Genomic DNA, 25988 nt, shown 5'->3' on the forward strand with positions numbered 1-25988 from the left:
GGGCACTCTGCCAGGCCCTGGGGCCACAGAGAGAAATAAAAAAATGCACATGCAGCACTCAGAATGATGGGACTTTAAGAAGTAGGGGTTTGGGGGTGGGGAGAGTCCCTGGGAAGACTCAGTGGGAGGAAGTGATAATTAATTTGAACCTTAAAGAATGGGTGCATTTTCTAAGAACAGAGATTTGGATAGCAAGACTAAGGGGTTTAGAAGGGTATTCTTAGCAGCCAAAGGAAAGAGCAAGGTCAAAGGGGAAAATGCAGCGAGTGGTCTGCTTTCACTTGAGCCTGAACCTGCAGGCAGGTGAGAGCCACCTGGGGCTTCTCTCAGCTGAATCTTTTTGTGTCTTTGGTGCTCTACCCGCCCTCACTTCCACCCTCATTGAGGTGAACCTTCAAGCCCCTACTGATTTCTGTGATGTCAGTGAGCTGAAGGTTATGGCCATGCATAGCTCTAAAGTGTTATCATTCCAAGAAGTATCTTTATGTCAATTGGTAAGAGCTTAAAACAAAAAGCTTTAGAGCTAAAATAGCTAAAAGGAGAAAAGTCATATGATTATGTTAACATATTATTTATCAAATGTGAAATATATTGTCAAATTTCAGAAGTCTTGATTAAAGCCAAAGAGAAGCTTTTTAAACAAGATAATAGAAGAGCATGGAAAACATAATAGTAACAGGCTAAAGTGATTCCCCCTGGTGGCTCAGAGTCTGCCTGCAGTGTGACCGAGACCTGAGAAGATCCCCTGGAGAAGGAATTAGCAATCCACTCCAGTATTCTTGCTTGGAAAATCCCATGGATGGAGGAGCCTGCCAGGCTACAGTCCATGGGGTGGCAAAGAGTTGGACACGACTGAACGACACTAGACCATTCAGGTATGACGTAAATCAAATCCCTTATGACTACACAGTGGAAGTGAGAAATAGATTTAAGGCACTAGATCTGATAGACAGATTGCCTGATGAACTATGGATGGAGGTTCATGACATTGTACAGGACACAGTGATCAAGACCATCCCCATGGAAAAGAAATGCAAAAAAGCAAAATGGCTGTTTTAGGAGGCCTTACAAATAGCTGTGAAAAGAAGAGAAGCGAAAAGCCAAGGAGAAAAGGAAAGATATAAGCATCTGAATGCAGAGTTCCAAAGAATAGCAAGAGGAGATAAGAAAGCCTTCTTCAGCGATCAGTGCAAAGAAATAGAGGAAAACAACAGAATGGGAAAGACCAGAGACCTCTTCAAGAAAATTAGAGATACCAAGGGAACATTTCATGCAAAGATGGGCTCGATAAAGGACAGAAATGGTATGGACCTAACAGAAGCAGAAGATATTAAGAAGAGGTGGCAAGAATACACAGAAGAACTATACAAAAACGATCTTCATGACCCAGATAATCACGATGGTGTGATCACTCACCTAGAGCCAGACATCCTGGAATGTGAAGTCAAGTGGGCCTTAGAAAGCATCACTACGAACAAAGCTAGTGGAGGTGATGGAATTCCAGTTGAGCTATTCCAAATCCTAAAAGATGATGCTGTGAAAGTGCTGCACTCAATATGCCAGCAAATTTGGAAAACTCAGCAGTGGCCACAGGACTGGAAAAGGTCAGTTTTCATTCCAATCTTAAAGAAAGGCAATGCCAAAGAATGCTCAAACTACCGCACAATTGCACTCATCTCACATGCTAGTAAAGTAATGCTCAAAATTCTCCAAGCCAGGCTTCAGCAGTACATGAACTGTGAACTTTCAGATGCTCAAGCTGGTTTTAGAAAAGGCAGAGGAACCAGAGATCAAATTGCCAACATCCGCTGGATCATCGAAAAAGAAAGAGAGTTCCAGAAAAACATCTATTTCTGCTTTATTGACTATGCCAAAGCCTTTGACTGTGTGGATCACAACAAACTGTGGAAAATTCTGAAAGAGATGGCAGTAGCAGACCACCTGACCTGCCTCTTGAGAAACCTATATGCAGGTCAGGAAGCAAGAGTTAGAACTGGACATGGAACAACAGACTGATTCCAAATAGGAAAAGGAGTACATCAAGGCTGTATATTGTCACCCTGCTTATTTAACTTCTATGCAGAGTACATCATGAGAAACGCTGGGCTGGAAGAAGCACAAGCTGGAATCAAGCTTGCCAGGAGAAATATCAATAACCTCAGATATGCAGATGACACCACCCTTATGGCAGAAAGTGAAGAGGAATTAAAGAGCCTCTTTGATGAGGGTGAAAGAGAAGAGTGAAAAATTTGGCTTAAAGCTCAACATTCAGAAAACGAAGATCATGGCATCTGGTCCCATCACTTCATGGGAAATAGATGGGGAAACAGTAGAAACAGCATCCGACTTTATTTTTGGGGGCTCCAAAATCACTGCAGATGGTGACTGCAACCATGAAATTAAAAGACGCTTACTCCTTGGCAGGAAAGTTATGACCAACCTAGATAGCATATTCAAAAGCAGAGACATCACTTTGCCAACAAAGGTCCATCTAGTCAAGGCTATGGTTTTTCCTGTGGTCATGTATGGATGGGAGAGTTGGACTGTGAAGAAGGCTGAGCGCTGAAGAATTGATGCTTTTGAACTGTGGTGTTGGAGAAGACTCTTGAGAGTCCCTTAGACTGCAAGGAGATCCAACCAGTCCATTCTGAAGGAGATCAGCCCTAGGATTTCTTTGGAAGGAATGATGCTAAAGCTGAAACTCCAGTACTTTGGCCACCTCATGCAAAGAGTTGACTCATTGGAAAAGACTCTGATGCTGGAAGGGATTGGGGGCAGGAGGAAAAGGGGACGACAGAGGATGAGATGGCTGGATGGCATCACCGAGTCAATGCACATGAGTTTGGGTGAACTCCGGAAGTTGGTGATGGACAAGGAGGCCTGGTGTGCTGCGATTCATGGGGTCTCAAAGAGTCGGACACGACTGAATGACTGAACTGAACTGAGAGACTTCACTTTAGGAAAGAGATTATTATCACTACTCTTAAGTCAGATTAGATCAGTCTAGCTAATTTGGTAAGATTAAAAAATGGAACAAATGTTAGAAAGCAAAGGATAATTATTTACAAATCACATAATATGGATAGAGAAAGGTGATTAGACACAGGTTAAACAATTAAAAATCAATATAAAAATATATATTTGGGGATCCTTGTATATAATAAAGATGACACTCATATTAAGGGGAAATGGATGCATTTACTAATAACTGTTGTTGGGACAATTGGCTGCCTTTTGGGAGGAAAGAAAACTAAGTCCTATCTCATCTAAAAATAAACTGCAGATCAAAGAGCTAAACATTAAAAAAATATAATTACAGGGACTTCCCTGGTAATCCAGTGGTTAAGACTCTGCATTTCCACTACAGGGGCAATGAGTTTGATCCCTGGTCACACAGTGTATTTGTCACACAATAAAGAGACAAAGGGTGAAAGCGAAAGTCATTCAGTCGTGTCCGTCTCTTTGTGACACCGTGGACTGTAGCCCCCCAGGCTCCTCTGTCCATGGAATTCTCCAGGCAAGAATACTGGAGTGGGTTGCCATTTCCTTCAGGGGATCTTCCCTGACCCAGGGATCGAACCCAGGTCTCTCGTGTTGCAGGAAGACTCTTTACTGACTGAGCCACCAGGAAAATCACCCTGGTAAGCAATCACAGGAGCATGGGTTTGATCCCTGGTCACACAGTGTATTTGTCACACAATAAAGAGACAAAGGGTAAATGTCTATAATATACAAAGAGCTTCTGCAAGTCTATAAAACCCCCAACAACCTGGGAAAAATGAAAAAAGAATGTGAATAGATATTTGATAGAAGAAATTCAGATGGCCACTAAACATATGAAAAAAAGTTCAACTTCATTAACAGTAAAAGCACACAAAATAATATTTGGATACCACCATCATTAATTTTTTTTTGCCTCTCACATTGGTAATATTTGATGTTGGTGAAGGTATTGGTTGAACTGTAAATTATTCCATTTTTAGAGAGAAATTTAGCAATGTTCGTAAAAACATAAAAAGTGTGAACTCTGAGCAGTGTCACTTCTAGGATCCTATCCAACAAAAATCCAACAGTATTTCAGCATTATGTACAACATCAAAACTTTGGAAGCAAAAAAAATGATTATCAATAGGGACACGAGACAGTCAATGGAATCTTATATAACCATTATAAGGAGTGGAGTAACTTCTATGAGTTCACTCTGGAATATGTTTATGACATGTTCAGTTGTTTGACATTGTAAAATAATATGTATCTTTGATCTCATTTCTGTAAAAATTAGAATGTTTGCACATGTGCATATACATGTTTGCACATAAATTTACATCTGCACAGACATTAAAATGTCTTCAGCAAAGGTGGGGACTGAAATGTCAACAGTGGTTTCCTCTGTCTGAAGTGTGGGATTCTTTCCTTCCTTCTTTTGCTCATTCGTTCATTCAGCAAATCTGTTTAATGCCTACTACATGCTAAGCACTGTTTTGGCGCTGTGGACACAATAAATAAAATGGATGGAATCCCTCTCCTCATGTAGCTTATGGATTCTAAGGTAGGAAGACAGGTAAGAAATAAAAACTATAGCATTTCAGATGGTGATATGTGCTTTGAAGATAAAGTAGAGAAGGAAGATGGAAAGACAGTTTGAAATTTTATTTTTTTTAAGGTTATTATTTATTGGCCCCACAGCATGCAGGATCTTACTTCCTTGAGCAGGGATTGAACTCACACCCCCCACAGTGGAAGCATGGAGTCTTAACTACTGGATCACCAGGGAAGTCTCCAGTTTGTCATGTTATTTATTTCTTTAAAAAATATTTATTTATTTGGTGGCACCATCTTAGTTGCAGCAGGAAGGATCTTTGGTAGGGGCATATGGGATCTAGTTCCCTGACCAGGGATTGAACCCAAGCCCCCTGCACTTGGAAGATGGAATCTTAGCCACTAGGCCACCAGGAAAGTCCCCCCCAATAAGGTGAATCAAGTGTAGAGGAAACTTTTCACATCTCTACATACTTTTTGAAAAGAAAAAGGTAGGATTGAATGTTTTTCTTATTATAAAGATGGTTTTCTGTATATTACAGTAAACAGGATGAAAAGAAAAGAAAAAGTTCTAACAGTGGAGTTTCTGACTTGGGAGTGTGGCATAACACTTGAGAATAATTTGTATTTTTTCTCCCCCATCTATTTAAAAAAATCACTCCTAAATGTTTATTCCTGACTGCAAAGGATAATTTACAATGTGTGAAATTCTATTTCGCTTCCTCACTCATTGGATATATTATAGTAAGTCCCCTACATGTGAACCTCCAAGTTGTGAACTTACAAAGATGAGAATGTGAAGACCTGATGGAATTGGAGGCCAGGAGAAAGGACAGGAGGAGAGACAAGAGGAAGAAGAAGAACCAAAGAGATTCATGACACAGGGAATGGTAAGAGAATTTTGTTTATTTGAGGAGGCACTTGTTTTTTGAGGCATCAGATCTAAACGTAGAATGGTACACAGAGTTTATTGCAGTCATTCAGAATGCAATCTGGTGCCACCATGTTATCTGTGACGAGAAAAAAAAGAGCTACTACCCAGATGCCTGCTGCTCAGAAGAAAAGCTACAACAAACCTAGACAGTGTATTAAAAAGCAGAGACATTACTTTGCCGACAAAGGACTGTATGGTCACAGCTATGGTTTTTCCAGTAGTCATGTACAGATGTGAGAGTTGGACCATAAAGAAGGCTGAGCACCAAAGAACTGATGCTTTCGAACTGTGGTGTTGGAAAAGACTCTCAAGAGTCCCTTGGACAGCAGGGAGATCAAACCAGTCAATCCTAAAGGAAATCAACCCTGAATATTCACTGGAAGGACTGATGCTGAAGCTGAAGCTCCAGTACTCTGGCCACCTGATGTGAAGAGCCAACTCATTAGAAAAGGCCCTGATGCTGGGAAAGATTGAAGGCGGGAGGAGAGGGGGACGACAGAGGATGAGATGGTTGGATGGCATCACCAACTCAATGGACATGAGTTTGGGTGAACAGTGGGAGATGGTGAAGGACAGGGAAGCCTGGTGTGCTGCAGTCCGTGGGGTCGCAAAAAGTGGGACACGACTGAATGACTGAAAAACTACTACCTAGACATTACTGGATTGTTTTTCAAGAGAGTAGATAGAATTGAATTCAACAAGGAACCAGAACTGGTGCCATCAATGTCAGGTGGGAATCAAATTGCAGCTTGCCCTCTGTCTCCTACTGCTGACAATCCTTTAGCTCTACCATCTCCCACCTCTTCTCTCTCCTCCAGTCAGTAACTCTTCTTGCTAGTTCACTCAATGCCAGCTCCTCTATGCCAGCTGTTGTATTTTACTACTGTACTTTTTCAAGGTGCTATGACACTAAAAATGTTTTATTTTTTGTTTGTCTTTTTATGTGCATATTATTTGTGTGAAAAGTATTATGAACCCATTACAATACTGTATTACAGTACTATATAGCTGATTGTGTTAGTTAGGTACCTAGGCTAATTTTGTTGGACTTCAGAACAAATTGGACTTACGAATGGGCTCTCAGAACTCATTCATATGTAGGGGACTTACTGTACTGGCATAGCAATTGATGTGTCATTTTTGTTATTTTCCCCCAAAGACTTGTTTTGTTAATTGTGTTTGCCTAAGGGCATTTAGAAATTAGCTTGCATTTCTGAGTACAAATCTACAGGGAAACCTGATAGAATGCAAATTGCTTATCTGTGTGGGGTAACCTCATTAATTCTATAGTAACCCTGATTTTATTAGCCTTCCCCATGAGAGAGCAAGTGACACAAGCTAAGGAATAAAAGTTAAGAATTTTGATGGCAATTAATGTCAGCTAGATTAATTGTGAGTTCTTGGATGGAGGGACCAAATCTATGAATGATTTATTGAACCCAAGTTTTGTGCAAGGACCGTGGTGGATGAACTGGTGAGTTCTCAGAGTCTCTTCCCAGTCCGTCCCTTGGCCTATGAGACTTATTTTCTGGACTGTGCTGGGTCTTCACTGCAGTGCTCAGGCCTTCTCTAATTTCAGTGAGCAGAGGCTATTCTCTAGTTGTGTATAGGGGCTTCTCATTGTGGCAACTTCTCTTGTTGCAGAGCGCTGGGCTCTAGAGTGGGCTTCAGTGGTTGTGAGACTTTTAAGGAGTGTGGAAAAGAAGAGGGAGTCATGATCTGTCATCTACAGTCAGAAAAATAAGGAGCATAGGCAGCACTGCCACAGGAAAGACTTGAAGTTAAACATGAGGAATACATTCTGGATATCTGCTTTGGTATCCACAGGAACACTGGTCTGAGTTCCTCCTTCTGGGATCAGGCCCTGAGTGGTGCTGGGACTAGATTCTGGGCTTAACAGGAGCCAGATGCATCTCCCCTAGGAAGGCTGTGAGGATTTGCTCCAGGTGATCCATCTTTCTCATCAAACAAGTAACTTCACTTTTTTCGCTCCCTGGTTTTCGCATTTGTCTTGCAGATCATTGAACCCAGGGTAGCCAAGGCAAAGCTGAAAGAAGATATAAGGAGCCATAGGAACCGCAGACATTCTTTATTCACAGTGGCGAGGCAGACATGCTTTGCTCTCTAATGGCTGATTCAGCAGCAAGAACTCAACTCACCCGCAAGAGCTTTTCAGGTGGTGCTTATATAGGACAGCCAAGCAAGTACACCACAATGTGCCCGGTGGGCGCTCGCATTGCCACACATGACTTCAGCTGTAGGACATTAGTGGAGTAGGATGAGAGAAGATGACCACCGCTAGCCGGCCAATTGTTCTTTCCCTACACCATTGATGTAGTGGCCAGAGCTGGGATTGTCTTAAACTTCCTCAGGAGGTTAAGGACATGTAAGAGAAAGGAAGATTTGCCCTTGTGAAAACAAAACTAAAGCCTTTGAAATTATATTAGTGGTAACCCTTCTGCTAGACAGCGTGTGTGGAGGGGCTACACATTGTTACTTCTTAAACAGGCTATTTTAAATAGTTAAGACAGATATTATTATCCTCTTCTTGCAGACATGCAAACTGAGCCCTGAGCTCCAGTAAAACGATGGGTAGTGGTCTCTTAATTCATAAGTAGCACGAGAGAGTCTTTTGTTTATTAAAGTCTGTAGGTTGATTATTGAGGATCAGTGTATTATTCACCTGATGTTAATTATACTACTAAAAATTATGACAAAAATTACCTTAGTTAATACATGTTACTGTCGATACTGTGAATGATCCTTTCCTGCTCAGGAAGAAATTCCCCTCATGTCTAAACTCAGAATCCTCTTTTAAACTCACGCGGAACCCCGTCTAGTATATTGGACTACATCTCCCATCGTACAACGGGAAACGTTCAGAACGCCGCCGTGATTCGACGGGACCTTTAACCAATCTGATGCCAGGCTCTCATTCAGCGACCTATTGACTCCAGGTAGAGGCGGCACCCTCAGTTGCTAGGCTGGTACCCTTTCCGGAAGTGGTTGTTGGCCGCTGCAGGGCAACACCCCGGCGTCCCTGGAAGCGGGAGCCGGGGTGGTGCTGGGGAAGCCGCGTAGAGCCGGGAGCTAGCGCCCTGGGCCTCCCGGGGTGGGGGACAGGTGAGGACGCCCTCGAGGGACAGGTTGGGTGGCGGGGAACGGAGGGAAGCGGGAGAATCGAGGCACATTCGTGTGCCACCCAGCGGGATGTGCACGAGTGTGGGCGGGAACTGAAGGAAGAAGTGAGGATGGAGCGGGCCTGATCAGTGCGGCTGTATCCAAAATCTGAGTGGCGGAAGGGCCTGGGCTGGAGTCCTGGCGGGGCAGTGAAAGCGGGCCCTGGGCCACGAGTGTCAGCTGGCGGGGGCTCTAGCTTGTTTGTCCTGGTCACAGTTAAGTGTGTAAGGCCGGCCTTCTAAACCCTGCTTGAATACTTCTCTCTTGGGGAAGCTTCCCCCATGTCCGAATCCGGGCAGGCCCAACCTTCTGCCGTCTTTTGGTCAGCTGGGGAAGATAGTAAGTTTTTTGCTTTTTTCTTTCCTTGCATTAATTTAAAAATACACCTTCTCCCTCTGGAACTGCCCTCCTCACTTGCCTTCTACGACTCCTTTCTCTCTGGTTTCCAAGCCCCAGCTCTCCCCCACCCCCATCAGCTTTCGCGAGCCTCTCCTTTCTACCCACTACACTCCGTCTTAGGGCTATTTCACCCAGAGTTTCAGTTACCGTCTATTTAACGGTTACTCCCCAATTGGCTCCCATCAGACCTCTTTTCTTGAGGTCCACTTGCTTACTGATCATCCCCAGCTGAATGCTGACCCAGCCTTCCTGGTCCCTCAGATCTGTTCCTCCTTTGTAGCTCCTGTCACAGTGAAGGACTTCACCCCTTCACTCACTGAGCCACATCTGCACTTGTAATTCATTCATCTAGAATATGCTGCAAACATTTGTTGGACATTTCCTATATCTAGGCAGTATGCTAGGTGGGGCTATTGGGCAAGGCATAGCAGTGAACAGATGATCACAATGTACTGGCCTAAGTGCTGATTGTCCTCTTGTTTCTCCCTCACTTACTGCAGACATCAGATACTATTATTCTGCCTCCTACAACACCTAGAATCTGGCCCTTTTCATTCTCACAGCTACTGACTTCGTTTATCATTTCTTGCCTGTGTTTTCAGGATAACTTTCTAAGTGCTCTCTCTGCTTCTGTTCTTGCCCTTCTCCAGTTAGTTTTACACAGCTGTCAGAATCATCTCTCTAAACTACAGATCTGATCAGGCCTGTTTCCTTTGTGAAATTCTGTGATGGCTCCTTGTTATGTCAAGATGCAGCCACAATCCTCCCAAGCCATTTATCTTGTGTCCCTTGCCTTCCATTGTACGTCTTTCTCCTGCCATTGTCCCTTGTGCTCTGGTCACCCTGCTTGAACTATTATAAAGAAAGTTCACCACCGAAAAGAAAACATTTCCTGGAGAAGGCCCTGAGGAAAGCCTGGAAGACAGTAGAGTTGATTATGCAGTGATGATAAGCACAGAGGCTTCCCTAGTGCCTCAGTGGTAAAGAATCTGTCTGCTGATGTAGGAGACGTGGGTTTGATCCCTGGGTCCGGAAGATTCCCTGGACAAGGAAATGGCAACCCACTCCCGTTTTCTTGCCTGGGAAACACCATGGAGAGGGGAACCTGACGGGCTACAGTCTATGCGGTCACAAAACAGTCCGACACGACTTAGTGACTAAACAAAAACAACAAAAGAGCACAGATTGGGGAACATCTTTGGCTTTGAATCCCAGCCCTGCCACTTACCAACTGGGCAAGTTGCCTCAGTTCCTTCATCTGTAAAATGGGGGTAATAACTGTGTCTAAAAGGGTGTTTTTTAAGAGCTCAAGGCTTTGGAGTCAGATAGACATGGATGCATGCATGTTCTGCTGTGCCACTTACTAGGTGTGAAACCTTGAGCAGGTTAGAGTTTTTTTAAATTTGCTTATCCTCAGATTACTTTTTTGTAAAATAAAAGATTATAAAAATCTCTATTTAGCAGAGAGGATGTGGTGAGATGATGTATATACAGCACTAGTACAGTTCTTGGAACATAGAAAGGATTCAGTGAATATAAGCTTTTGTTGTCTTACTGCCATATACTCTCTCCTGCCATATACTCTCTCCTGCCTCTTTGCCTTTGTACAAGCTGTGTCTTTTGTCTCCAGATAACCTTACTCCCTCATCCTGATGAGCTCCTGCTTAACTTTCAAAAGCCGTCTCGATGGTCCTCTGCAGTGTTTTTCCTGATCTCCCAAAGTAGGATAGGTTGCCCTTGCCTTTGTGTCCTGTTGCCTTTTCTGTTACTTCCCTTAATGCACTTAACACACTGCATAATCGTGTGTTTACATATTTGGCTTCGCAGCTAGCTTGAGCTGAAGTGTTACCAGCTTTGTAGCCCTGACAGCACAGTGCCTGACCAATCAATTGATAAGTGGTTATTGGATGTCTGAATGGCCTTAATTTATATTCCCCAGTGCTAGATCTATCCTCTGGAGCAATGTAGACTATGCCCTTTAAATAAGTGAATGGTGAGATGGTTGGATGGCATCACCGACTCAATGGACATAAGTTTGAGGAAACTCCAGGAGGTGGGGAAGGACAGGGCAGCCTGGCATGCTGCAGTTCATAGGGTTGCAAAGAGTCAGACACGACTTACTGAACAACAATAATAACTAACGTTTATTGAGATTTTACTATGTTTTGAGTATTTTACATTAATCCTCATAACCCTTCTGGATAGGCATTGTTATTATCCCCGTTTTACAGGTGAGGAAACTGAGGCAACTTGCCCAGGTGGTAAGTGATAGAGCTGGGATTCAAAGCCAAGAATGTTCCCAAGCCTGTGCTCATACCACTGCCTAATCAACTCTAATGGCTTCAGCGTTCTCCCCAATGCCTTCTCCAGTAACTCTTCTCTTTTCTGATAGTGAACTTTCCTTATAATTGTTCAAGCAGAGTGGAAGAAATGATACTCAGGGAACCCGAAGTATGCATATGTGTTTGTATGCTTGGTGAGTATGCAGGTATGCAGAACTTTTTCGCTTTGCCTGTTAAATTAGACCACATGCATGGGAAGGTAACCATGATGTGGGGAGACCGGGAACCAATGGCATGTGCTGAAGGGAAGGGAGATGGGAAAACTTGACTTGGAGTAGAGACACCTTGGGTTCTCTCTGTGGGTCCAGAGGGTGGAACAGGACAAATCGGAGGAAGTTTCTTAGAAACAGATTTTGGCTTAACGTGAGAAAGACCGTTTACTAGTTAAGAATGATCCAACTGTGGAATTGGCAGTAATATCAGTAATACTGCTAAATTTATTTAACATATTTTGTGTATCAGGGACTGTGCTTGGTACAAGTATTGTTTCATCTTCAGCCTTTTGAAGTAGATTATCATGGCTGTTTGAGTTACACACATGAGGTTATTGAGGCTTAGAGAAGGGGAAGTACCTGGCCTAAGGTCAAACAGCTGGTAAGCAAGGGAGATGGGATTTAATTTGCCTATTTCTGGCCCCCAAACTGGTGCTTCGACCATTAATGCTGGCTGACACAAAGCACAGAGGAAAAATTTGGCATGGGAAGGGCAGTTGGACCAAAGCTTGTGTGGTTTTCTTCTGGCTTTTGAGCTTCCTCCATTGTCTGTCAGTGGTTTAGAGCAGTGATCGGGCTTCTACCTTTACATAGCTTATTTTAGGCTTGGTTGCAAAATGCAGAAGGAGGCAGAGGCATGGCCTCAGAAGTCTTTGGTTTAACAGGAGAGGTAGAACTCATTCCCATGAAAAAGGTCATGTGGAAAATAATATGCCTGTGAACACAAGAAAACCTGTGTGCTCTGTGCTGAAGTGGTTGTAAGTTGACGGGAGAGGTTGAGGTTAGTCAGGGAGGGCTTCCTGGAGGAGGTATATGAGCCATTCCTTTTTTTTTTTTTTTCTAGATTCTGGGATTGGCAGGAGATGGATGAGGACAGGTGGGTGAGCCTCCCCCAAAGCTCTGTGGCTCACGGTGAGTGCCAGGCTTGGTGGCACGCCCTTGTCATCAGGTTTCATCTGCTCTGTTGTTAAGTGCTGCATGGAGCGTGGTGTTGATGGTCCTGAAGCCTCGTCGAGGGCGCCAAGGTTGACAGCACTGTCCCTCAGGGTCTCGGGCCTGGTGGGAAATGTTAGGACACGTGTCGTGTGTTTGCCGAAGCTGACCTCAGGGCTGCTTTCTTAGACCTCTCATCTTACCCCCTCTCGCCCAGGTTACGATCAGCTCTCATCTAGATTGGCTCATGGTTTCCTCCCTAATCTCTCTACAGCTACTCTGATTTTCTTCTTTCCAACCTGGCCTCCATTCCTGTCTGTTTCCATTGGCTCCTGGAGTAACCTCTTTCAAAATGTGTATCTAGAAAAACCTTTCCTCACTTCCAGCTCTCTGGACCTTCCAGGCCAAGTTCCTGGGGTGGTCTGGCTGCCACCCACCTGCCCAGCATCGTCTCCAACCACCCTTCTCCTCGCTTAGTGTTCTTTCCTGTGGGAGGGCCTTTGCACCTGCTGCTGCTTTTGTTAGAACACCTTTTCCTCCTCTCTCTGTCTGGTGACTACCTATTCATTCTTCACTTCTCAGCAGGGGCTTCATCTAAATCAGGCACATTTCCTTCAGAGCTCTTCCCCAGTTAAAATTACACACTTTCCTATGACTGGTTTGTCTCCTTGTCTCACTAGACCAGTTCCAGGGGAGTAGCAGCTGAATCTGTTTTTAATTGCCTCTCCAGTGCCCAGCAATAAGTAAATATTGGATTGGCCAAAAAGTTCATTTGGGTTTTTCTGTAGGATATTAAGGGAAAATCCAAACACACATTTTGGGCCAACCCAGTATTTCTTGAATGAATAAATGATCTCCAGCTGCTGTTGAATGAATATGGTTTCTCTTCCACTACCTTCCTCAATCCCGCAATTCCTGTTCTTTTTGCCCTGTCCTTGCCTACCTCTTTCCTGAAGCCAGGAAATAGAACACCCACATTTTAATTTTTTTTTCCGGCAGAAGATTTGTTTGACATTTGAGTGATTCAGGAATGTAGATTTTCCACATTCTTCCCAAACTTTATAAATAGTTAAACACAGACAGTTTTGTAAGTAGCTAATGAGGCATTTTGCCAGGAAGACGAGAGATTTTACCTGCCCCCTCTTTCTGGAGATGGCACGTGTCTAGGGATAGGGAAGTCTGTTAAAGGCAGAACTTCTCAGATTCCCTGAGTGAGCTGGTGCAGCGCCTTGTATAGATCACTGCCTGTTGAATTGAATAAGGCACGGCCTGACGTTCAAGCCATTGTGATCCTCCACCCCCAGAGATCCTTTCCCCTTTTCTTTCCCTCTCCTCCCTGACTCAGAGGATTAGAGATTCTGAGATCTCTTTAAGCCCCCAGCCTGTGGACCACGTTCTACTGCCCTGGTTCTTGGTACTTTCCTGCTTTGCTTTTTCCACGTCGGGGCCCTACTTATGGCAGACTGTGCATGCGGGGGCATTACAAGCATTACATCCACAGGTGTTACGTGTTCTTAGGGGAGAGAGAGCGCGTCTCACTTGGGCTTAAGTACTGCGGGGAAGAATGCTGCTTTCTTTAGCCTTTCTTCCTGAGGCACTAAGTTACTGCTTGGAGGTGTTGTGGTGGGAATGAGGGGTGGCAGAAGGCTGGCTCCGTTGGGTCCAGCGATGGACAAAGGGAAATATCTTTTTTAAAAGGCATTTTTATTTATTTTTGGCTGTGCTGAGTCTTCGTTGCTGCACCTGGGCTTTCTCTAGTTGTGATGAACAGGGGCTACTCTACAGTTACAGTGCATGGGACTTGTCTTTGCGGTGGCTTCTGTTGCGGGGCATGGGCTCTAGGGCACATGGTCTTCAGTGGTTGTGGCACTTGGGCTTAGCTGCCCCGCGGCATGTGGGATCTTGCCAGACCAGGGGGTCGAACCTGTGTCCCCGGCATTGGCAGGTGGATTCTTCTCCACTGTACCACCAGGGAAGTCTGGGAACCATCTTTTGTGAGTCCTAAGGCAAGACACCTTCCTTGTCCATCTCTCACCTGCCAGGGTGCAGCGAGGGCCATGGAATGGTCCTTCAGAGATCCTTTGCGTTTATCAGGGGCCCCCCTCCAGGGATCTTGGAGCAGATTCAGAGTCACCGACCTGGCTGTTTCCTGAGCATTCTTTACGAGCTGTATCCCAGCCTCCTTTCTGTTGACCAGGTCTTTCTGCTCATTCCCCTGCTGTGAGGGCCGTGTCATGCTCTGCCCCAGGTGAACAGTGCCCGTTTCTGAAGAGGCGGCTGCAGGAGACGTCAGAAAGTTCCTTCAGGCTCCTTCCTTTGGTCACAGCGGAGCAGCTGATGCTGCCTCAGTGGGGGAGGCCCTCTGAAGGGCTGTCTGCACGCGCTACGGGCTGACTTGTCCACGCGTCATCAGGCTTCAGTGTGTGAGCTCCCACAGGGGACTGATGCTGTGACCTGGGGTCCTGAGGTGGATGAAGGAGCAGGGATGCGAAGGGAGGAACAGGTGTGGAACCACACCAGCCTGTCAGTTGAAGAATGTGATCACCGTCCCTGAGCTAGAAACCTTGCATTCAGGTTGGGTTCCTTTCCACTCTTCTGCCCCCGCCCCGCCCCCATCCTGGTCCTGTTGACAGCTTAGGTGTTGGATTCATGATCTCCGAAGAAGATTTAACCAGGGGACCGGGGACCAGGAACTTTTGTGTAGCAGTTTTACTGAAGTGAAAAGGGACTTCGAAAGCTTCTGACATAGACATCAGAAGGGGGATGGAGAATGCCCCCACCTTGCTAGTCTATGCAAGGGGGTTATATACTTTTTTAAATTAGTTAACTACAATAAATCAAAAGAATGTCTCAAGATTGTAAAGATCTTACTAGACCCACTCCCATAATTTACATTTTAAAATAACAGGATGAGCCAGAAGGTTTTCAAGAAGGAGAAACTGTCCTCAAGCAGGATACATGGATATATAATTCTTAGTTACAGAGTTTAAACTGAGTTGTTTGTTGTGTAATCATCAGTTCCAGGCTTAAAGAAAAAAAAGTGTTTCAGGTGCCTAAGACTAAGGAATATAGAGAAAAAAAGGTGTTTGTCCTTTCTTCCTCCTTGAGAATTCCAGACCCCTATCTCCTCCTCAGGAACCCCGGGCTTCTATCAACCTGCCTAGGAGTTGACTCTCTTACGTTAAACCTAACATCACATCGTCCCTTGTGTCCGTCCCTTTTTCTCCACTCCCACTGCTTCTGCCCCAGTTAAGCCCTCATCATCTTTCCCACGGACTGTAGCCTCTTTAGTGATTTTCCTGACACTAGTCTCTCATCCGGAGAAGGCAATGGCACCCCACTCCAGTACTCTTGCCTGGAGAATCCCATGGACCGAGGAGCCTGGTAGGCTGCAGTCCATGGGGTCGTGAAGAGTCGGACACGGCTGAGCAACTTCACTTTCACTTTTCACTTTCATGCATTGGAGAAGGAAATGGCAACCCACTCCAGTGTTCTTGCCTGGAGAATCCCAGGGACGGGGGAGCCTGGTGGGCTGCCATCTATGGGGTCGCACAGAGTCGGACATGACTGAGCAATTTAGCAGCAGCAGCAGCAGTCTCTCATCTCTCCAATCCGGCCAGGGCACTCCTGCCAAAGTTCTCATCTTGAAAAAAAAAACCACTCTGTGTCACTTTCTCCCACCAGAGCCCTCAGTGACTCCCCTGTGCTACAGGGCAGAGTCGAGGCCCTTCAGCATCATCCACCAAGCTCTCCACGACCATGACCAGGCCTGGCTTCCCCTCCATCCCTGCCATGCACGCTGGCATTGGCGCTGCATAATGCCTTGCCTCAAAGGCTGTTCCCTCTGCCTGGGTTCTTCTCTCTGCCCTCAGAACTCTTGTCAGCCTTCTGTACCCAGTTCCTTAACAAAGTCTTCCTTCATCCCTGCACTGGGAGTGTGTGACTTCTTTCTTAATACTCCCCAGAGCAGGATTTTTTTTTTCTCTTCTGCCTGCTACTTCTGGTGAAACTGTGTGCCTGCCTCCACTAGACTGTAAGCCCCCTGAGGGCTTCGCTGAGTGTCAGTAGGAATGTGCAAACAGGGCCACGTGTTGAGACAGCCTGAGCGCACTGGGGGACACTGGTGTATGGGGGTGTGTGTGCTGCTAGCTATTTTGGTGTTTAGGGTTTTCTAGCAGGGGTCGTAGACTGTTAGTTGTTACTCGTCTTTGTGGGCAAATGTATGAAGTCAAACCCTTGAGAGAGTTGGGTTTCCAGATCTTTTGTGGTCCATGGAGTCTTCAGCAAGGCTTTTGGGGAGGTGTATCTCCAGGAACTTTCCCGGGTACAGAGCCTATAAGGCTTGTAAGTTCTGAGCTGTTGGTTCCCCGCTCCACTCTCCCCAGTCTCTGGAAAAACCTCCTATCTGGCCCAGCTGCCTGCAGGGGCTGGGCTGCCCAGGTGCCCCAAGACCAGCTTCAACTTCTCCCCGTCTAAGCTGGGACACTGATTTTTCTCTTTGGGTTGGGGGATCTAGGCGTTGGAGCCCAGACTGATCATGGCCGGCCGACCCATCCGCATAGGAGACCAGCTGGTTCTGGAGGAAGACTATGATGAGAACTACATCCCCAGTGAGCATGGTAAGAGGCCCCGGAGGTGTTGTGATAGTTCTGTGAGGGCAGTTGCTTCTGATTTAATTTTCGTCCTTCTAGTGCAGAGGAGGGAATGTGCACAGGGCTGCTCAGTATATTTGAGTTAGATCCAGGGTTGGCAAACTATAGCCCATGGGCCTCACCTGGCCTGTAGCTTGCTTTTGTAAATAACGTTTTATTAGAAAACGGCCACACTTACTTGTTTATGTGTTGTATATGGCTGCTTTCACACTGTAGGGGCAGTATTGAGTTGTTGTGACAAGAGACTATACAGCCCACAGAGCCTAAAATATTTACTGTTTGGTCTTTTGTGGAAAAAATTTGGTGACCTCGGGTCAGATCAGTGATTAATTTTAAATGAAAATATGGTTAAGAAGACATATAATACAGTATGTCCTGAGGCTAGGGGAAACTCAGTTTCTTTAAGTGTGTTAGTTGCTCAGTCTGTCTAACTCTTTGCAACCCATGGACTGTAGCCCTCCGGGCTCCTCTGTCCTGAAATTTTCCAGGCAAGAATATTGGAGTGGGTTGCCATGCCCTCCTCCAGGGGATCTTCCCAACCCAGGGATTGAACCCAGGTCTCCTGCACTGCAGGCGGACTCTTTACAGTCTGAGCCATCAGGAAGTGGTTGTGTTTTTTAAAACAACAATAGCATTATTAGTAACAATAACAACAAAATTTATTGAGTGCTACCATGTGCCAGTCTCTCTACAAAAGAACTTTACGTGTTATTTCCTTTTCAACCCTCATAGCAACTCCATGATTGAGGCACTATTATTATCCCATTTTACAGATGAGGAAACCAAGGCACCAAAAGGTTAAGTTACTTCCCAGTAGTCACACAATACTATAGGGCAGTGAGGTTCCATACCCAGGTCTTCTAGTTCCAGGGCCCTCACTGTGAAACACTAGACTATTTTGATGGGTGAAGATTTCTTTGCATTTCTCCTGAGTTGCAGACCTGCACACACAGATTTTGCTTATAGTGCAGATGGTTTGTGAGCCAGTTTGGGGGAAGAACTGTTGAATCTGTGGATCCCACATTAGGATAGGATAGGATTTATTATAGCATAGGATTATTGTTTGCTTGCCACGTAGAAATTTCAATTAAAAAAAAGATTTTTTTTTGGCCACTCTGTGTGGCACATGGGATCTTAGTTCCCAACCAAGGACTGAACCTGCACCCCCTGCAATGGAAGCATGAGGTCTTAACCACAGGATCGCCAGGGGAGTCCCACCATGTAGAGATTTTTAATCTTTGTGTTACATTTATAAGTCAGTTCTCATATGGCCCCTGAATTTTGATCATAGTTAGAAAAGCTCCCCTGCTCTCAGGTTTTCCTTGGGTTCGTCTCCACACTGTTCACTGAATAGCTCATCCTTTGCCCGCTGGTTGAGTGCCGCGTGTGTGTATGAGGGTCTACTTTCTCTCCTGTTCTTTGAGGCTGTCTGTTCTTACAGAGCTGTGCTCTGAATTACTGAGGCTCGGTTATAAGCCTTCCAGTGTCTAGTAAGGCCGAAGTGCCCTTCTTCTTTTTTTTTAAAGTTTTTTTGGTTATGTTGCTGCTTTATCTCCCCATGGACTTTATAATCACCCTGTCTTTCTGGGGAGGGCTGTGTATTGGGGAACTGTTAGTAGAAAAAAATTAGAGAAAATTGTGTTAAATTTATTAATGAGACTGCAGAGGATTGCCATCTCTGTGCAGTTAAGTTATGCATCCAGGTCAACCTGGCGGTTCCTATCAAAGAACATCTATTCCTTTCCGTTTGCATCTTTTTTTGTTTTCTTCACGGGTAACTGGAAGTTTCTTCATTTTGATTTTGCACACTTCTTGCTCAGTTTGTTTGTTTGTTTGTTTGTTTGTTTTGGCTGTGCTATGTGGCATGTGGGATCTTAGTTCCTCAACCAGGGATTGAACCCACATCTCCTGCTTTGAAAGTATGGAGTCTTAACCACTGATCATCAGGGAAGTCCCCTCAGTTCATTTCTTAAATATTTTATTCTTTTTGGTTTGCTATTGTGAAAGGGGTCTAACTTTTTTTCAGGATTTTTATTAAAAAACCTCTCTTCTGCTCAGTCACGTGCAGACATCCTGAGTTGGAGCCACCGTTTTCTGTTCCTGGGCTTGCAGCCGCTTCCTAGTCTGCCTCCCTGCTTCTCCTCCTCCGCCTCCAGTCTGTGCTCCACTTAGCGCCACAGTGAACTCGCAGTGTGAAGCGGATCCTATCAGGGCTCTGCTTTTCATAATCTTCCATGTAATCTTGCATTGTACTCAGTGCCCTTAGTGGGATGTGCAGGACTCTGTATGACCCGGCCCTGCCTCCTGGCCAGGCTGACTCAGTGCCTGCCTTTCCCTCTGTTTACTGGTCACATGGCCTTTCTGACCATCCCCAGACAGGTCAGGCTGCTACGTGTTGCAGGCCCTTTGCATCTGCTCTTCTGCCCAAGAGCTCTTTTCTCGGTGTTTTGCACGCCTGGCTTCTTTGTTTCCCACAGAATTGGTTAAGCGTCACCATTCTGAGAGATTTTTGGACCACTCATTCTAAAGGAGTGCCCCTCTACCTCGACACTCTGTCTCATACCTCACTCACTGCCTTCATTATGTTTATCAGAAGCTTTAATTCCTTGTCTAGTTTTCTGTTTATGTCATTACTGGCTGTTTCTTCTACCAGCATGTCAGCTCCATTTCTCTTGTAGTCTTGGCACATGGTGACTGGCACATAGAAGGCACTCAGAAGATATTTGTGAAATTAACGAACACACAGTCCTTGGCTAGCTACATTTCAGCTGGACCTTTTTGCCTTTCCTAGTCCCTGGGTATGTCAGCATCCAAAATCCTCCACTGAAATGACCCACAAAGTGAAAGTCATTCAGCTGTGTCTGACTTTTTGCAACCCCATGGACTACAGAGTCCATGGAATTCTCCAAGCCAGAATACTGGAGTGGATAGCCTTTCCCTTCTCTGGGGAATCTTCCCAAACCAGGGATTGAACCCAGGTCTCCTGCATTGCAGGCGGATTCTTTACCATTTGAGCCACAATGGAAGCCCAGGAATACTGGAGTGGGTAGCCTATCCCTTCTCCAGTGGATCTTCCTGACCCAGGAATCAAACGGGTCTCCTGCATTGCAGGCAGATTCTTTACCAGCTGAGCTACCAGGGAAGCCCAAAAAGGACAGGATAAAGGGTAGAGGTGAACAGCCAGATGAAGAGGTACATAGGGCAAGACCTGAGAGGGTTCCAATTACTGGAGCTCCTGTCCTGGTGGAGCTGGGATGTGACACTCTACTGGCACGTGGAAGTGTTGGGAGCTCTCTGAACCCAAGTTTAGGGATTTTTATGGAGGCTTCATCATGTAGGTATGATCGCCTACTAACTCATTTTATAGCCCCTCTCTAGAGAATGGAGGCAATGAGACTGAAAGTTCCAAGCTTCTAATCATGACTGGTCTTCCTGGTGACCAGGTTGCACCCAGGAGCCCACCCAGAGTTGCCTCATTGGGATGGAAGACCCTCCCATCACTCAGGAAATTGCACAAGATGTAGGAGCTCAGAGTCAGGAACTGGGGCCAGAGACCAAATATTAGCTGGAACAGGGGCAGAGACCAATATATCTCTCTCATTATCTCCCAAGACTGATTGTGATTTTTCCTTCTTTGTACCCACCCCCTCCCACTCCCACCTCTCTTACCTTGACACCTCCCTGCCCCTCCTTGCAGAAATTCTTGAATTTGCCAGAGAGATTGGCATTGATCCGATAAAGGAACCACAGCTGATGTGGCTGGCGCGGGAGGGCATTGTGGCCCCACTGCCTGTGGAGTGGAAACCATGGTGAGTTCAGCGTGGGTGTGGCCCTCTGGCTTGACCTGTGTGGCAGAGGGAGGAGATCAGCTTTAACTGGCTACCTTTTTTTTTTTCAATGTTCATTTTTATTCATTTATTTGGCTGTATCAGGTCTTAGTTGTGAGTCTTTAATCTTAGTTGTGGCATGTGGGATCTGGTTCCTTGACCAGGGATTGAACCTGGGCTCCCCGCATTGGGAGCATGGAGTCTTAGCCACTGGACTACCAGGGAAATCCTTTGGCCACCTTTTGAAGCCTGTCCTGCATAGAATTGGAAACAGCAGTGGGCCATCCCTCTGCTGGGCTGCCTGATGCTTTGGGCTGGAGCCCAGATCACCTTTCTTTTTTTTCCCAAAGAATGTTCAAACTACTGCATAATTACACTCATTTCATATGCTAGCAAAGTAATGCTCAAAATTCTCCAAGCTAGGCTTCAATAGTACATGAACCAAGAACTTCCACATGTTCAAACTGGATTTAGAAAAGGCAGAGGAACCAGAGATCAAATTGCCAACATCTGTTGGATCATAGAAAAGGTAAGGGAATTCAGAAAAAAAAAACTGCTTCCTTGACTACACTAAAACCTTTGACTGTGTGGATCACAAAAAACTGTGGAAAATTCTTAGAGATGGGAATACCAGACCGCCTCACCTGCCTCCTGAGAAACCTGTGTACAGTTCAAGAAGCAACAATTAGAACTGGACATGGGACTATGGACTGGTCCCAAATTGGAAAAGGAGTGCATCAAGGCTGTATATTGTCACCCTGCTTGTTCAACTTCCATGCAGAGTACATCATGCGAAATGCCGGGCTGGATGAAGCACAAGCTGTAATCAAGGTTTCTGGGAGAAATATCAATAACCTCAGATATGCAGATGACACCACTCTTATGGCAGAAAGCAAAGAGGAACTAAAGAGCCTCTTGATGAAAGTGAAAGAGGAGAGTGAAAAACCTGGTTTGAAATTCAGCATTCAAAAAAAGATCATGGCATCCAGTCCCATCAGTTCAGTCCAGTCGCTCAGTCGTGTCCGACTCTTTGCGACCCCATGGACTGCAGCACGCCAGTCCTCCCTGCGCATCACCAACTCCCAGCGCTTACTCAAATTCATGTCCATCGAGTTGGTAATGCCATCCAACCATCTCATCCTCTGTCGACCCCTTCTCCTCCCGCCTTCAATCTTTCCCAGCATCAGGGTCTTTTCCAATGAGTCACTTCTTCGCATCAGCTGACCAAAGTATTGGAGCTTCAGCGTCAGTCCTTCCAGTGAATATTCAGGACTGATTTCCTTTAGGATTGACTGGTTTGATCTCCTTCCAGTCCAAGGGACTCTCAACACCACAGTTCAGGAGCATCAGTTCTTCGACACTCAGCTTTCTTTTTAGTCCAACTCTCACATCCATACATGACCACTGGAAAAACCATAGCTTTGACTAGATGGACTTCTGTTGGCAATGTAATGTCTCTGCTTTTTAATATGCTGTGTAGGTTGGTCATAGCTTTTCTTCCAAGGAGCAAGCATCTTTTAATTTCATGGCTGCAATCACCATCTGCAGTGATTTTGGAGCCCCAGAAAACAGTCTCTCACAGTTTCCATTGTTTCCCTATCTGTTTGCCATGAAGTGATGGGACCAGATGCCATGATCTTATTTTTCTGAATGTTGAGTTTTAAGCCAACTTTTTCACTCTCCTCTTTCTCTCTCATCAAGAGGCTCTTTAGTTCTTCGCTTTCTGCCATAAGTGTGATGTCATCTGCATATCTGAGGTTATTGATATTTCTCCCGGCAATCTTGATTCCAGCTTGTGCTTCATCCAGCTTGGCATTTCAAATGATGTACTCTGCATACAAGTTAAATAAGCAGGGTGACAATATACAGCCTTGACGTACTCCTTTCCCAATTTGGAACCAGTCTGTTGTTCCATGTACAATTCTAACTGTTGCTTTTTGACCTGCATACAGATTTCTCAAGAGGCAGGTCAGGTGGTCTGGCATTCCCATCTCTTTAAGAATTTTCCACAGTTTATTGTGATCCACACAGTCAAAGGCTTTGGCATGGTCAATAAAGCAAAAGTAGATTTTTTTTGGAACTCACTCATTTTTTCGATGATCCAGCAGATGTCGGTCCCATCATTTCATGGTAAATAGATGAGGAAACAATGGGAACAGTGAGAGACTTTATTTTCTTGGGTTCCAAAATCACTGCAGATGGTGACTGCAGCCATGAAATTAAAAGATGCTTGCTCCTTGGAAGAAAAGCTATGCCAAATCTCAACAGTGTGTTAAAAAGAAGAGACATTACTTTGCTGACAAAGGTCTGTATAGTCAAAGCTATGGTTTTTCCAGTAGTCATGTACAGATGTGAGAGTTGGACCATAAAGAAGGCTGAGCACTGAAGAATTGATGCTTTCGAACTGTGACACTGGAGAAGAACTGTGATGTTGGAGAGTCCTGTGGACTGCAAGGAGATCAAACCAGTCAATCCTAAAGGAAATCAACCCTGAATATTCACTGGAAGGACTGATGCTGAAGCTCCTGTACTCTGGCCACCTGATGTGAGGAACTGACTCATTAGAAAAGACCCTGATGCTGGGAAAGATTGAAGGCAGGAGGAGAAGGGGCAATATGGCTGGATGGCTGGATGGCATCACCAACTCAATGGACATGAGTTTCAGCAAACTCCAAGAGATGGTGGACAGGGAAGCCTGGTGTGCTGCAGTCCATGGAGTTGCAGAGTTGGACACGACCGAGCGACTGAACAACAGCAGCCAGGTTACCTTTCTGGTCCCGGAGGATCTCAGCACAGACTTCCAGGGTCCCAGGATCTCAGCTGCTGCCCTGCATCAAGCTTTCGAGCGCCATCATCTGTTTCAGCACACGGAGGAGGTGTCACTGTTATTCTTTGCTGACTGAGATGGAGAGTGACAATACTGGGACCTCGTCAGCGTGTCCAGAGTGGATGCTGGCGTTGGAGAGGTTTGCGTGCGGCGACACAGACTGGCAGAGGTTTCTGTCTCCCTGGACTGCCCAGCCCTGAACTTGTGTGACCTGTTCATGAGCGGGTCCATGTTTGCAGTTTCAGTTTGAGCTCTGAATTGTGAGGAACAGGCATTCACTTAGGTCATCTCGGGTGAACAGAGGTTGACGGTGAGGATCAGACTGGCTGAGGTGGCGCAGCCACTGCCATCCACCTCTGTCTCCCCCCCGCCTCCCCACAAACCAGGATTTTCACTCTTGGAGACCCAGCTCTGTCTTCCTCGTGTACACAGAGCTCTCTCCACGCTGCCTCCCTACAGTAAGTGACCTGAGTTTTGTACCAAAGAGTAGGATTTCCTTTGTCCCACACTAGCCTTCAGATGTCCCGGAGGGGTCGTGTCTTCTGCTGGGATTGTGCAGTCGTGTGTACAGGGTGTGATGATTCTCTTCTTTCCTGAACCACTGAATGCATTGGCTATGCTTCAAAATGACTGCAATTGCAGCCTCACTCATCGCCGCCTCAGAGGCCTAATCCTTCCAGCTTCTTCTTGCGTGGCAGGTTCCCTGTTCTCTGGACCTTTTAAGCTGCTTTTCCTTGGACCTTCTCCAGTTCATGACATCTTTCTTGTAGGAAAGCCGTCAGTGCTGTGCATGGTATTCCAGGTGCTGGGGCTTCATGGTTGTGTTTGTAGGGTAGTGGTTTCTGTTGGTCTCCAGTATCCATCGTGTTAGCCACATTTGCCTCATCATTAATCTCTTTATTCTTTTTCTTTTTTTTTTAATGTATTTATTTGGCTGTGCTGGGTCTTAGTTGTGGCACATAGAATCTTTAGCCTTCGTTGGGGCACGTGGGATCTTTATTGCTACATGCGAACTCTTAGCTGTGGCATGTGGGGTCTAGTTCCCTGACCAGGAATTGAACCCAGGCCCCCTGCACTGGGAGCATGGAGTCTTAGCCAGTGGACCACCAGGGAAGTCCCAGATCTGAAATATTCTCACCACAAAAGAAAAATGGTGACTATGGAGGTAGTAGAGGTGTTAACTAACCCTGCTGTGGTGGTCATTTCATAGTAAAGAAGTTTATCAAATCATCATGCTGTATACTGAAAAAATTATCTCATTTCTATAAACTTATTTCTACTTCCTACTTAAAAAAAAAAAAAGAAACTTATGTATATGTGTCTGCTTTCACCCTTACACTCCCCAATCCTGTGAGTAATTGCTGTCACCTGGGGAGTTCCTTCCGGGTCTGGATTGTCTGTTGTTTTCCATTGGTCTGTTTGTCTACCTTTACACAGATACCATGCTGTCTGGGTTACTGTAGCTTTATTATACATCTTAATGTCATTTAGCAGAGAAGGCAATGGCACCCCACTCCAGTACTCTTGCCTGGAGAATCCCATGAACAGAGGAGCCTGGTAGGCTGCAGTCCATGGGGTCGCTAGGAGTCGGACACGACTGAATGACTTCACTTTCACTTTTCACTTTCATGCATTGGAGAAGGAAATGGCAACCCGCTCCAGTGTTCTTGCCTGGAGAATCCCAGGGACGGGGGAGCCTGGTGGGCTGCCGTCTATGGGGTCGCACAGAGTCGGACACGACTGAAGCGACTTAGCAGCAGCAGCAGCAATGTCATTTAGAGTAAATTCTGCAACTTTGTTCTCCATTTTCAAAGTTGTATTCTAGGTCCCTTGCATTTCTGTATGAATTTTAGAATCAGCTTGTCAATTTCTATAAAAAATCCTGTTTAGGGTTTTGACTGAAATTGCACTGAGTCTATAAATCAGTTTGAGAGGACTGACATCTTAAACTATATTGAGTTTTCCAACCCATGAACACAGTCTGTTTCCATTTATTTAGGCTTTCTTTAATATTGCTAAGAAATCTTTTCTAGTTTCTAGTTTATACATCTTGCCCATATTTTGTCAGATTTATCTCCTTTTTTGATGCTTCTGTAAATGGTATCTTGTATTTATTTTTGTTATCGAAGTATAGTTGATTTAT

At 45.3% G+C, this 25988-nt stretch overlaps 1 protein-coding gene across 1 annotated transcript in view; it reads left to right on the plus strand.

The window, feature by feature from the left end:
• Window positions 1-8457: 8457 nt before the first annotated feature.
• Window positions 8458-25988, plus strand: part of CEP164 (centrosomal protein 164) — a 71362-nt gene continuing 53831 nt past the window's right edge. Inside the window, 4 exon segments of the mRNA XM_061440429.1 lie at window positions 8458-8596; window positions 12451-12518; window positions 17056-17158; window positions 20889-21000. Of these exon segments, the coding sequence (XP_061296413.1) occupies window positions 17077-17158; window positions 20889-21000 (194 nt within the window). The 5' untranslated portion in view covers window positions 8458-8596; window positions 12451-12518; window positions 17056-17076.

The sequence above is a fragment of the Bos javanicus genome, chromosome 15 (assembly GCF_032452875.1).
Source record: "Bos javanicus breed banteng chromosome 15, ARS-OSU_banteng_1.0, whole genome shotgun sequence".
In the NCBI taxonomy this organism is placed as follows: Eukaryota; Metazoa; Chordata; class Mammalia; order Artiodactyla; family Bovidae; genus Bos; species Bos javanicus.